General features: G+C 42.1%; 1 protein-coding gene across 1 annotated transcript in view; it reads left to right on the top strand.

The window, feature by feature from the left end:
• LOC147732860 (transient receptor potential cation channel subfamily V member 6-like) overlaps positions 1 to 11,137 on the top strand; it is a 232,520-nt gene extending 221,383 nt beyond the window's left edge. The window contains exons 14-15 of the mRNA XM_086954916.1: positions 9,277 to 9,383; positions 10,846 to 11,137. Coding sequence (XP_086811042.1) covers positions 9,277 to 9,383; positions 10,846 to 11,137 — 399 coding nt within the window. The remainder of the gene's footprint in view (positions 1 to 9,276; positions 9,384 to 10,845) is intronic.
• The last annotated feature ends 1,109 nt before the right edge of the window (positions 11,138 to 12,246 follow it).

The raw sequence follows: 12,246 nt of genomic DNA, 5'->3' as shown, positions 1-12,246 counted from the left end.
GTATCCAGGTTCTTAGCAATCTCATTGGTGGGGTCTTTTGGCAATTTCAAGTAAACTTCTGTGTCTAAGACATGTTCATTGCCTTTCTTTATGTAGAACTCCGTGTCCATGATTACCAATCCTCCTCCTTTATCCGCCTTCTGAATGGTTATATCCTTGTTGTTGCGAAGAGTGCGTAAAGCACTCAATTCAGCTCTTGTTAGGTTCTGCAGTTTACTCTCGTACCTGATTTTCGTCATATCCGCTTTGACAAGGGTTTCAAATAAATCTAAACTCTTGTGTGATACAGGTGCCATAAAACTGCTTTTCGGTTTAAATTGTTGATCCGTGTTTTCAGTTGTCTCTATTGGATTCAGAATGGTAAAGAAATATTTCAATCGTAAAATCCTCATGAACTTAAAAAAAGATACCTCAGTCTCTAATTCATTGGTGCGGTATGTACTCACAAAGGTTGGGCCTTTATTCAGTAACTGGATTTCGAATTTAGATGGAGAATATTTCGAAATATTAATTACGATATTTTGCTCTGACTTCGTAGCCCCTGCTTCTTCGCTTGCTCCTTCTCCTTTTCTTTCTCTTTTGCCTTTTCCTCTTCTTGTCTTTTGTCGCCAGATTGCGGTGGGACTTGATCCGGAGGTTTGGCAAGATTGAGATCCTTCTCTAAAAAAGGATCCATAGTGGATGTAGAAGCTGAATCAATTGTTACTGTTTTTCCAGAGTCCTTTTTCCGTGATTGTTCCTGAACAAGCGGTTGCCTGGTGGTACTAGTTTCACTGTCCGAGACCATGCTCTCCTGAGATGAAGTTGCCTGTTGTTTCTTGCCTGTAAAGCGTCTTTTCGCATAGACTTCTGCCCATGTGTAGGCCTCGTTTAATTTATAGTCTATGGTGTCTCTTTTAAACTTTCGCAGTTTGGTCTCCTCTAGTTCCTTCCCATATCTTTCCAGTTTGATGTCCATATCCTCAAGAAATTTACCCCACGGTTCTTCCTCCATTCTTTTGGAAAGTTCAGATTTCAGGTTGTATATTTCTTCCTCTAATTCTGTGATTGTTTTGGCCAGTTCCTCTATTAGTAGCAATATTAAATCAAGAGAACACTTGTTAAGAATTTCAAACCATTTCTCCATGAACTTGGGGTTATTGTTCAAACGGTATAACATAGGTCTGATTGCGAGCCTTAGTCCTCGAGGGATTCTCTTCACACGGTGGTACTGAACTAAAGTGGTTGCGTGCAATCGTTGATTTAATTCACGTTTAGTTAGGTATTCTAGTTGTCGCAATTGCTGCGTGACTGAACTTCCTTGGGCATCGAAAGATTTAGCCTCCTTTATTAATTTGTATATTTGCGTTGCTTCCTCTGATGTGTAACCTTTAGTGTTGGCACGGTTGTCCGTGATTGATGCTATAGATTCGAAAGACATTTTGTCTATGGTGCTAATACCACATGTGTGCAGAGCAAAACTAATAATAAATGGTTGGTGGTAATGCACTCTGTTATTCAAGATGGATCGTTTGTACGGTATGTGTGCTGCACTAGATTGGTGCCTGCCAACACCCTAAATCAATGTATATAGCCAGGGATCGTGAGATCACAAGGACTCAAGTGCGCACTAACTAAAAGATATATTTTTCAAAATTTTCCATTTGTCATATTTTTAATTCAAAAACATTATTTGTAATTTATGTCATTTGCAGTTCAAATAGAATAAAATAAAGCACAGTTCATTACAATACATAAACAATTATTATCTTTTCATACATTAGGGAGGTATATAATTTTTCGCCAACTTAGTTTAGTAAGTTCTGCAATTAGTGCAAATAATCTATATATAACCCCCCTTTCAAGATGGCGCCTTTGCGCGTGTGAACCAGTCCGTTTTCTTTTGATAAACTAAATTATTAGGGAGGTATATATTTTTTCGCCAACTGAGTTTGGCAAGTTCTGCAATTAGTGCAAATAATCTATACATAACCCCCTTTCAAGATGGCGCCTGCGCGCGTGTGAACCAGTCCGTTTTCGATAACGTGACCGGCTCGTTCTATAAACACAAGAGAAGGACCACAAGCTCCCGAGTATTCAACGAGGGAAGACGCCGGTACAACGCTGCTGCCTTGCAGTCTCCGGTAAGCGCTACTGACAGGGAGATACTTTCATTTGGATGCGCGTTGGTTTTAGTAATATAGTTCTAAACGCGTTACGCGTTTTTGTTTTCCACAGCGCGGGAGAACGAGGAATATCAGCGAGACTCCGCAATTCGGACTAAAGCTCGTAGGTACATTAGTTTCAGCCCATGTTCAATAAGGATGATAATTTACTATACTTCAAGGCAAGTTATTCATGGTCTTGATCTTCATATTTATTTTTACCAGATTCCTCCAACGCCACATTTAGCACGTCCCTAAATGCACAGGTGAGCGTTTGTTGACTTAAATGGTGAACATCCCATTGTGGATCATTTCGAGATAAACATTATGACAATTTCCGTTTTTTGATCGTATTTTTTCTACAATTATCCACAGATAGTTGTATCAACCACTGGAAGTTAAGGTAATGACACACAAGAAAGTTGGTCTAATACCATGTTGGTTACAAGTTCTTAGTGTATACAACTAAGCAATTTGTATATATTTTTTCAGACTTAACAGGAACCTCCCATATCACGTTTTTTCGTCTCCAACCAGTTAGTTAGGTAAGGTAATTTAATTACAGTCGCTCTAACACAAAATACTTTTTCAAGTGCATCGAAACTAATTTAGGTTTCCTTTTTCTTTCTTTCTTCTTTCATAGGCCCCTGACGAAGGGGTGCAATACCCCGAAATGCATTGGGTTGTAAATATAACTGTGTTGTGTAGCATTTGACCAGTGTAAAAAACATGTATGAAAAGATAATAATTGTTTATGTATTGTAATGAACTGTGCTTTATTTTATTCTATTTGAACTGCAAATGACATAAATTACAAAAAATGTTTTTGAATTAAAAATATGACAAATGGAAAATTTTGAAAAATATATCTTTTAGTTAGTGCGCACTTGAGTCCTTGTGATCTCACGATCCCTGGCTATATACATTGATTTAGGGTGTTGGCAGGCACCAATCTAGTGCAGCACACATACCGTACAAACGATCCATCTTGAATAACAGAGTGCATTACCACCAACCATTTATTATTATCTTTGCTCACTATGCCATTACAGTTTTGGACCCAGCCATATGCAAATCCGTCTTGATTCTGCGCCCAATAGGAACAGTCCATCATGAACTGCCTGGTCAGGTTCTCTCTGGACTGGAAACGTTTGTTTGTGTAGCACTTTTCACCCTCAGTGGGATGGGTATGCCCAGACGTGGGTCCCTTGCTTACTGTGCCACTGGATTCAAGCTAGCCTGGCTGATGAAGGGTACTACCCAGAAACAGGTTCCAGTATGCTTGTTTCCGGTCTAGGGAGGACCTGGCGTGGCAGTTCGATCTAGACTGTTCCCATGAGGCACATGGTCAAAACTGATTTGCACATGGCTGGGTATAAACTGGGGTGGCATGGTGAGCAAAAGAAAGATGGATTTAACCCAGATCTCTTGACAGGGGGTAAATGTATGATTTATTCAGCATTGCATCCATCATTTGCTTGCATAACACTTTTCACCCTAAGTGGGATGGAGATGCCCAGACGTGGGTCCCTTGCTCACTCTGTCACTGGATTCAAGCTAGCCTGGCTGATGAAGGTTAATACCCAGAAACCAGTCCCAGGACGCGTGTTTCCGGTCCAGGAAGGACCTGGATTGGCAGTTCGGTCTAGACTGTTCTCATGAGGCATAGGGTCAAGACTGATTTGCATATGGCTGGGTCTAAACTGGGGTGGCATGGTGAGCAAAAGGAAATTGGATTTTACCCAGTTCTCTTGATTGGGGGTGAAAGTATGATTTATTCAGCATTCCGTCTATCATTTGTTTGCGTAGCACTTTTTGCTCTAAGTGTCATGGGTATGCCCAGATGTGGGTCCCTTGCTCACTGCGCCACTGGATTCAAGCTAGCCTGGCTGATGAAGGGTAATGCCCAGAAACCGGTCCAAGGAGGCTTGTTTCTGATCCAGGGAGAACCTGGCTTGGTAGTTCAATCTGGACAGTTCCCATGAGGCACAGGGTCAAGACTCATTTGCATATGGATGGGTCTGAACTGGGGTGGCATTGTGAGCAATAGAACCATGGATGTAACCCAGATCTCTTGACTGAGGGCGAATGTATGAGTTATCTAGCATTCTGTCCATGAGTTGTTTGCCTAGTACTTTTCACCTCAAGTGGGATAGGTATGCCCAGACATGGGTCCCTTGCTCCCTGTGCCAATGGATTCAAGCTAGCCTGGCTGATGAAGGGTATTACCCAGAAACCAGTCCCAGGATGCTTGTTTCCCGTCCAGGGAGTGTCTGGCTTGGTAGTTCCGGGTGGACTGTTCCCGTGAGGCACAGGGTCAAGACTGATTTGCATATGGCTGGGACTAAACTGGGGTGGCATGGTGAGCAAAATAACCATGGATTTAACCTAGATCTCTTGACTGGGGGTGAATGTATGATTTATTCAGCATTCCGTCCATCATTTGTTTGCATAGCACTTTTCACCCTAAGTGGGATGGGTATGCCCAGACCTGGGTCCCTTGCTCACTGTGCCAATGGATTCAATCTAGCCTGGCTGATGAAGGGTAATACCCAGAAAACGTTCCAAGGATGCTTGTTTCTGGTCCAGGGAGGACCTGGCTTTGCAGTTCGGTCTGGACTGTTCCCAAGAGGCACAGGGTCACAACTGATTTTAATGTGGCTGGGTCTAAACTGGAGTGGAATGATGAGCAAAAGAATAAAGGATTTAATCCAATTCTCCTGACTGGGGTGAATGTATGATTTATTGAGCATTCCTTCTAGCATTTGTTTGCGTAACAATTTTCACAATAAGTGGGATAGGTATGCCCAGACGTGGGTCTCTTGCTCACTTTGCCACTGGATTCAAGCTAGCCTGCCTGATGAAGAGTAATACCCAGAAACCGGTCCCAGGATACATGTTTCAGGTCCAGGGAGGACCTGGCTTGGCAGTTAGTTCTGGACTGTTCCCATGACGCACAGAATCAAGACTGATTTGCATATGGCTGCGTCTAATCTAGGGTGGCATGGTTGGCAAAAGAACAATGGATTCAACCCAGAACTCTTGACTGGGGATGAATGTATGATTTATTCAGCATTCTGTCCATCATTTGTTTAATGGGTATGGCCAGATGTGGGCCGCTTGCTCACTGTGCCACTTGATTCAAGCTAGCCTGGCTGATGAGGGGTAATACCCTGAAAACGTTCCAAGGATGCTTATTTCCGATCCAGGGAGGACCTGGCTTTGCAATTCGATCTGGAGTGTTCCCATGAGGCAAAGGGTCAAGACTGATTTGCACATGGCTGCGTCTAAACTGGGGTGGCATGGTGAGCAAAAGAACCATGGTTGTAACCCGGATCTCTTGACTTAAGATGCATGAATGAGTTATTTAGCATTCTGTCCATCATTTGTTTGCGTAGCACTTTTCACCCTAAGTGGGATGGGTATGCTGATACGTGGGTCTCTTGCTCACTGCGCCACTGGATTCAAACTAGTCTGGCTTATGAAGGGTAATACCCAGAAACCGGTCCCAGGATGCTAGTTTCTGGTCCAGGGAGGATCTGGCTTGGCAGTTCGGTCTGTCATGTTACCATGAGGCACAGGGTCAAGACTGGTGAGCAAAAGAACAATGGATTTAACATAGATCTCTTGACTGGGGGCGAATATATGATTTATTCAGCATTCCGTCCATCAGTTGTTCGGGTATCTATTGGATATGTCACATTCCTGCCCTTTTTTCCCCTAGGGCTCTGCAACAGCAAGGCTTTGCACTGCCCTAGGGCAAAAAATCCATAAATGAGGCCCCAAAGGCCTATAACTTAAATTGCAGGGGGAAATTTGAGTTACAAATATCGGAATGTCTAATGAATACCAGAGTTAAGATGAACGAGCATTCAGAAAAGAGCAAATCACCAAATAACAGACAATCTAAAAGATAAAATTCTGAAAAACAATGATGTTCAGTCATATCAGAGCAAAACTGAGGTATTTCTACAGTGGTAGCCCACCACCGTTGTACACACCAGTTGTGCCATCTTTATTCAAAACACGTTAAGGAAGTGTGATCATTTCTATTATCTGATTCATTCATATTTATATATATTGCTTTGTATCTTGAGGGAAAAGATCGAGAGAAGGGTGATTCTATTATTAAATGCGTTTCTTTTTTCTTTTTTGGTTTCTTTATCGCTGACACATTATGTCCAGTGGTGGAGCTAAAAGGGACAAAGGTACCCCCCTCCACCAGATGCCCCGTCCTACATCCCTGTTGCCTCATGCAGTGAGGTTTTGAGCTTGCACACCATTACGGATGGTCAATTTGAAGAGGTGTAAAGTGGTTATTTTACTTTAGTTCTGTGATTATACATGGCACTTTGTGGAAAACTCCCTCTGGGTGGTGTAGTGGTGGGTTAAAGTATCACAGAGAGCAGAATGTTGCTCCATTTCCATTGCACAAGGATCAAAGTGCGATCTATCTGCTACCTGCTGCAACACTTTGGGGTAGGTTTACAAAATCTCCACGCAACACAGTTCAGCCCTCTGCGGGGCTGTGCTGCGTTGCGCAACAGGGAGAGAGCAGGAGAGTGCCATATTTTTTAAGATATGGCTCTCTCCTCCACTTTCCTTGCGCCAGTGCAGATTTTAGCGGCCGTGCGCCATGCACCACCTTAGCGCCGTACTGCTAGGGTGTGTGCATGAGTGTAGAACAGATTTTGTACAGAAAGGGTACCGTTACTGTACAAAATACTATGCTACACACAATGCAAAGCTTTTCACACTTTGCATACATGCTGCACAGTGCAGCATGCATGCTAAGTCAGAAAAGGAAGGAGAAATGAAAGTAATCTACTGTATTTGGTAAATTGGGTTTAGCGTGAGAAATCCTGGGTAGTTGCATGGGAAAGACCATGCACCCCCCTTGGTAAGCCCGCATGGTGCAAAGAAAGTCAAAGCAGTGCAGTGCGCTGCTTTGCATTAACTTTACGTTATCTCTAGAGCTAAACAAGTTGATCGTTGGAAAAGTAATAAGGAAAAAAGATTTTGAGCTGATTTGCGTCACTTTTGGGACGCAAACACAGTGCAAAATCCTAATAAATCTCCCCCTTTGTGAGGTCGCGGGCCCGGAAGATTTAATCGCCCTGATCAGGTGTAGTTTAACTCAAGCTCTTTTAGACATTTTATCACTTTTTTTTAGTTTGTAGTGATGGTAAAGCAAAAAAATTTGACTGACATCACTAGAGTTGGGGATATTCCTAGTGGTGTCATTGATCAATCCAATATCCAGGATTTGAGTTTTATCTTATTGTGTCAAAGAATTTGGTTTTCCTTGAGATTAACCTAAAAGATCAGCTGCCTTCTGGGATTCTGCTTTGCAGGGGAGTTTTTCAGTCTATGCGCACATTTATGTGTAGACACGCGTACCTTTACCCAATTCCCGTTTCTTTTTCTGAAATTAACTAAAAATCTAACGGTCAGCATGCATACCAACTTCTGACACTCCGCATAAACATGTTTATTGAATTTATGTTGGTTAGTCATTTTGAGGAGAGTATTTTTTTACTCTTTGTAGATAAGAGAACTCGCCCATGTACTCAAGTGCACCCATCCATATAAAACTCTAGCTCCTTGGCATATATTTGGAGTACCATTGAGAAAGTGCAAATTAATACAGAATACATAGCATCTATGCAATCATATAATTTCTAGGGGTGGGCAGAATTTGCCTATTCGCGGTACGCAAAGCTCAGCGAAACGGTAAAAAATCTCTGCGAGCATGCAAAAGTTCCGCAAACACGCGCAATTGCTTGTTTCACCCATTCGCAATGCCTTCTTCCTGTTCGTGAATGCTATTTGCGTGCTCAGGGCGAAATATCTCGCGTACACGCATTTTGAGAGTGCGGACATGCATATCGTGGAATTTTTGGCAATTCAGCGTTCTCCATGGAACGCGAAATTCCCCAAATTCCGCATATTCCGCAAATTCCACGAGAGGAACGGAATTTACTTCCCAGGCCTAATAATTTCAATTGATGTCCTGGTTACAGTAAAACATGATGTTGTTTTGGGGGAAATGTTTGCTTCATTTATTCTTCCTTCTGTAAAACAAAAAAAAAATCTATGTACTAAATCATGAAGCCTAATAAAAAATCCAGGAGGATTGGAAACGCTTCACGCAGCAGCTAGAAATTATCATTGCAACAGACAAACAAGCTTTGGCAAAACCAATATGTCTAGCATTGACTGCTAACATTTTCGTTTTCTAATGCTTGTCTCCTTTGAATCTTTTTCGTAAAGTGTTGAAAAAAACATTAAAAGATGGTTGCCAGTTTATACACATGCATGGGAATCTTGGCTCTCTAGCACTAGCATTGAAACAGACTCTTCTTTTGGCTGCTGTGTACAAGAAAGAATGGCTAAAAAGGGCTGACGAAAAGCTCCTCGATGTATGTATGAATATAGATTTATACTTGCAAAGAGAGGCTTCCAGTCAGCCCTCTTCATATATTGTTCTGTTGCAGTGTCAGCACAGGGAAATGGGACAGCCCACTTCATCCATTGGCTACGGGCATTAGGCCTGACTCACTTTACAACTTTCGCTATTCACAAAGGGCATTTACTACTCGTAAATGCCCTTTGTGAATAACGAAAGGCGTAAAGTACAACTTTCGGAATTCACAAAGGGCATTTACGAGTAATAAAGTTAGACTTTCGTCTCAGTTTACTTGTGAATTGAGCCCCTTGTGAATTACTACATTTTGCATGTGCAAAGCAAAATGATCTAGTAAGTGCTGTAAATCCAGAATTATATGGTAAATCCTGGACCAGATGTAGGAAGGCGTGGTTATGCTGGTGCCCAATAAGCCTGCTAAAGAAATTATGATTTTTATGACAGTAAGCAAATAAGAAATTCATTATCAATAATGCCAATATAGCGACAGCGATATTGAACTGGAGATTTGCGGCATTGAACCCTGTTTGCTGAGATTCATGATAAAAAGCACAAATCCACCCAGAGGTAGAGAATTTCACGATGGCATACATAGAAGGCTACTTGTTCATGCCTTAGTTCACTGTGCTGGAAAGCATGATATTCCAAGCCGCCTTTAGAAAGATCATTGACTTCTCATAAGTACTTCCTTTCTTTTGTTTCCAGGTTGTTGCCACAACAGTAATGTTGGAACGAAAACTACCACGATGGCTTTGGCCCCGTTCAGGGTTTAACGGAATGGAATATGGGATGGGGAACAGATGGTACATTCGGTAAATACATTATTCTTATGATTGAAGCATGAAATGGTAGTCGTTTTATCATTCTAAAAAATGAATTGTTTAAGAATTGCAATGATTTACTTATTATAAATGGGAAACAACCTTTACAACATGGGTTGAGTCTGCAACAGTAACAACTATTGCTTGATCCACGCACCTTCCTTAACCACGTGGTTAAGGCAAATAGTGGTCTAGTGTCCGGATGGGCAGGGGGAGGAACAGGAAGCATCAGGACAGGAAGCTCCGGACACGGCAAGGTAACTGGGGCTGGGTTGGGAGGGTAGTATTTAGGGGTGGGGTTCAGTTTTAGGGCTTAGGGGTTGGGGTTAGGACTCAGTGCAGGAGGAGGGTCCAGTAGTTTTAAGGGCTGGGGCCAGGTTGGGGAGGGTAGTTTTTAGGGATGGGGTCAGTTTTAGGGCACAGTGCGGGGGCTTGGGTAGTTTTTGGAAGGAGACAGGGTTTTAGGCCTCAGGGTGGGGGAGGGGAAGGGATAGTTTTAAGGGCAGAGCAGGCTTGGTTTTAGGGCTCAGGGTTGGTGGGTCAGGTAGTTTCTTTGAAGGGGCAGAGTTTTAGTGCTCAGGGTGGGGGAAAGGGTAATTTTAAGGGCAGGTTAGCCGTACGTTTTAAGGCTCAGGGCAGGGGGCTGGGATCGGGGTAGTTTTTGGAAGGGGTAGGGTTTTAGGCCTCAGGGCGGGGAGGGGTGGGGTAGTTTCAAGCGGAAGGCAGGTCAGTTTTAGGGCTTAGGGTGGGGGGCGAGATAGTTGGATAGGATTTTAGGGCTTAGGGCAGGGAGGGGGGTCGGAGATGTGGTCATTTACCACACATATCACTTTTGCAAACATGCCTTTACAATTACATTTGTTGCAAAGGCATGTGTGGTAAGGGAATGCATGATTAAGATGCATTCGTTGTTGAGACAGCATTGTAGAGGCATGCTTGGTTCAGCCATTTGTGCTTCTGTCATACAACCATTATAAACATATAAAACTGCGGGCATATTATCAAGACAGGCGATAAAATTATCGCTGCTTTAGCAGCAGAAAACTGTCTCTGAAATGGCGATAATGGGCTTGATAATATGCTCTATGGTATTCCAATTGAAGCTCAGGTTAGATGTCCTTCACATCTAACATGGGTTTTAATTGGAATTCCATAGAGCATATTATCAAGCCCATTATCGCCGTTTTAGATGCAGTTTTATGCCGCTAAAGCGGCGATAATTTTATCGCCTGTCTTGATAATATGCCCCCAAATCCGTACTGCTTCTATTCTTTTCCTTTGCGTACTTATAGTTCGTTTTTTTCGCCACTTATAATGCTAAACTAAAAGTGTCCTTAACTTGTTCTTAAAACTTCCTTATGAAAGATTCATTATCATGCAACTGCCAGAATGAGGATAACCTAGCTTTGATTGTGATTTAGAGTCTGACGTAAGACTTTATTGTCTGTTGCAGAGTGGAAGACTACAAAAACCACACACCGCAGAAAATTAAACGGTATGCAGATGCCTTCCAAGCTACAGGAGCAGATGGCATGAAGGATGCAGCCAGCATGGGGGACACAGGAAGTTGTCTACACAGTGACTTGCTCAGATCCTCGTGTAGTACATCACCATCTCTCTCAAGGAATGCTTCAGAAAGAAGATCTTGCAATGGATGGGACATCCTGAGAAGTACCACTTTAGGACAACCTCAGGAAAGGGACAGCTGTGCTAAAGATCATGCAGAAGAGATCTTCGAGGTGTGAATCATAGTGACCCAGATATACCTCCAACACAAAACCAACTCTTGACGTTCTTGCTGACCCCTGAACAATTTAGCACACCAATCATATACAGGCATGTAAAGTGGATTATTGTCCCTGTAACATAAAGGCTACTTCTGTCCCAATCTCCCCATGTATTTATCACAGTATGTTTTGCTGGATTTTAACTGAAGTTAAGTTTATACCCGCTTGGACGCAGCAGAAATTTCCCCGCTGTGAGGGAAAATTCCACGCGGGCGCAGAACGGACGGCCCCGGCCGTCCACCTCACAGGTCCACCGGACGGCCGGGGTACATCTGACGCATTGAAGAGTTTAAGGTATGACAGAAAGAGAAAGACTCATCAACAATATGTGGATCCTTCAGATATATATATATATATCTGAAGGATATATATATATATATATATATCTGAAGGATATATATATATATATATATATATATATATATATATATATATATATATATATATATATATATATATATATATATATATATATATATATATATATATATATGTCCTTTGCATGTCATAGGCTCAGTTCTCCAGTATATATTCCTCACAGTCGGCAAACCATCAATCTAACAACAAGCATTGTGCCCCTGCTGCTTAGTATGTTGCATTGCTGATCAATAAGTCATGTAAAGTGAAGGTCATTCTAAAAGATCTCAAAGGCCATTTAGGAAAAGGATTATTCAATAAATAATCAACATGTGTACATGAAGGACCAAAACAATGGAACGAGCTCCCAGATTCCCTGAGAAACTGCTCATCATTGACAATATTTTGTATAAGCTCAGGACCTGGTTGTTTTAATGCAGCTTCACGGGACGATACCTACTTTGTTGTCGTGCCGGGAAACCCCTGTGGGGTATCCAAGCACTTTATACATTGTTTTAATAATAATACCAATAATGAAAGGAAGAGCTGCAAGGGAAGCTGTATATAAACTTCTGTGGATTCACTGTTTTAACAGGAGTGTACAAAATGCTTGAAAAACTATCTCAAAGTCCAGGTTTTACTTGGACGACTGTGAAATAAAGCCATATCTTGCCACTTGAATTAGACTAAGATAACTCTTTTAATACAAA

The sequence above is a fragment of the Lissotriton vulgaris genome, chromosome 2_1 (assembly GCF_964263255.1).
Source record: "Lissotriton vulgaris chromosome 2_1, aLisVul1.2, whole genome shotgun sequence".
Lineage (NCBI taxonomy): Eukaryota > Metazoa > Chordata > Amphibia > Caudata > Salamandridae > Lissotriton > Lissotriton vulgaris.
The sequence above is the reverse complement of the archived record's forward strand: the minus strand, read 5'-3'. Positions and strand labels throughout refer to the sequence as shown.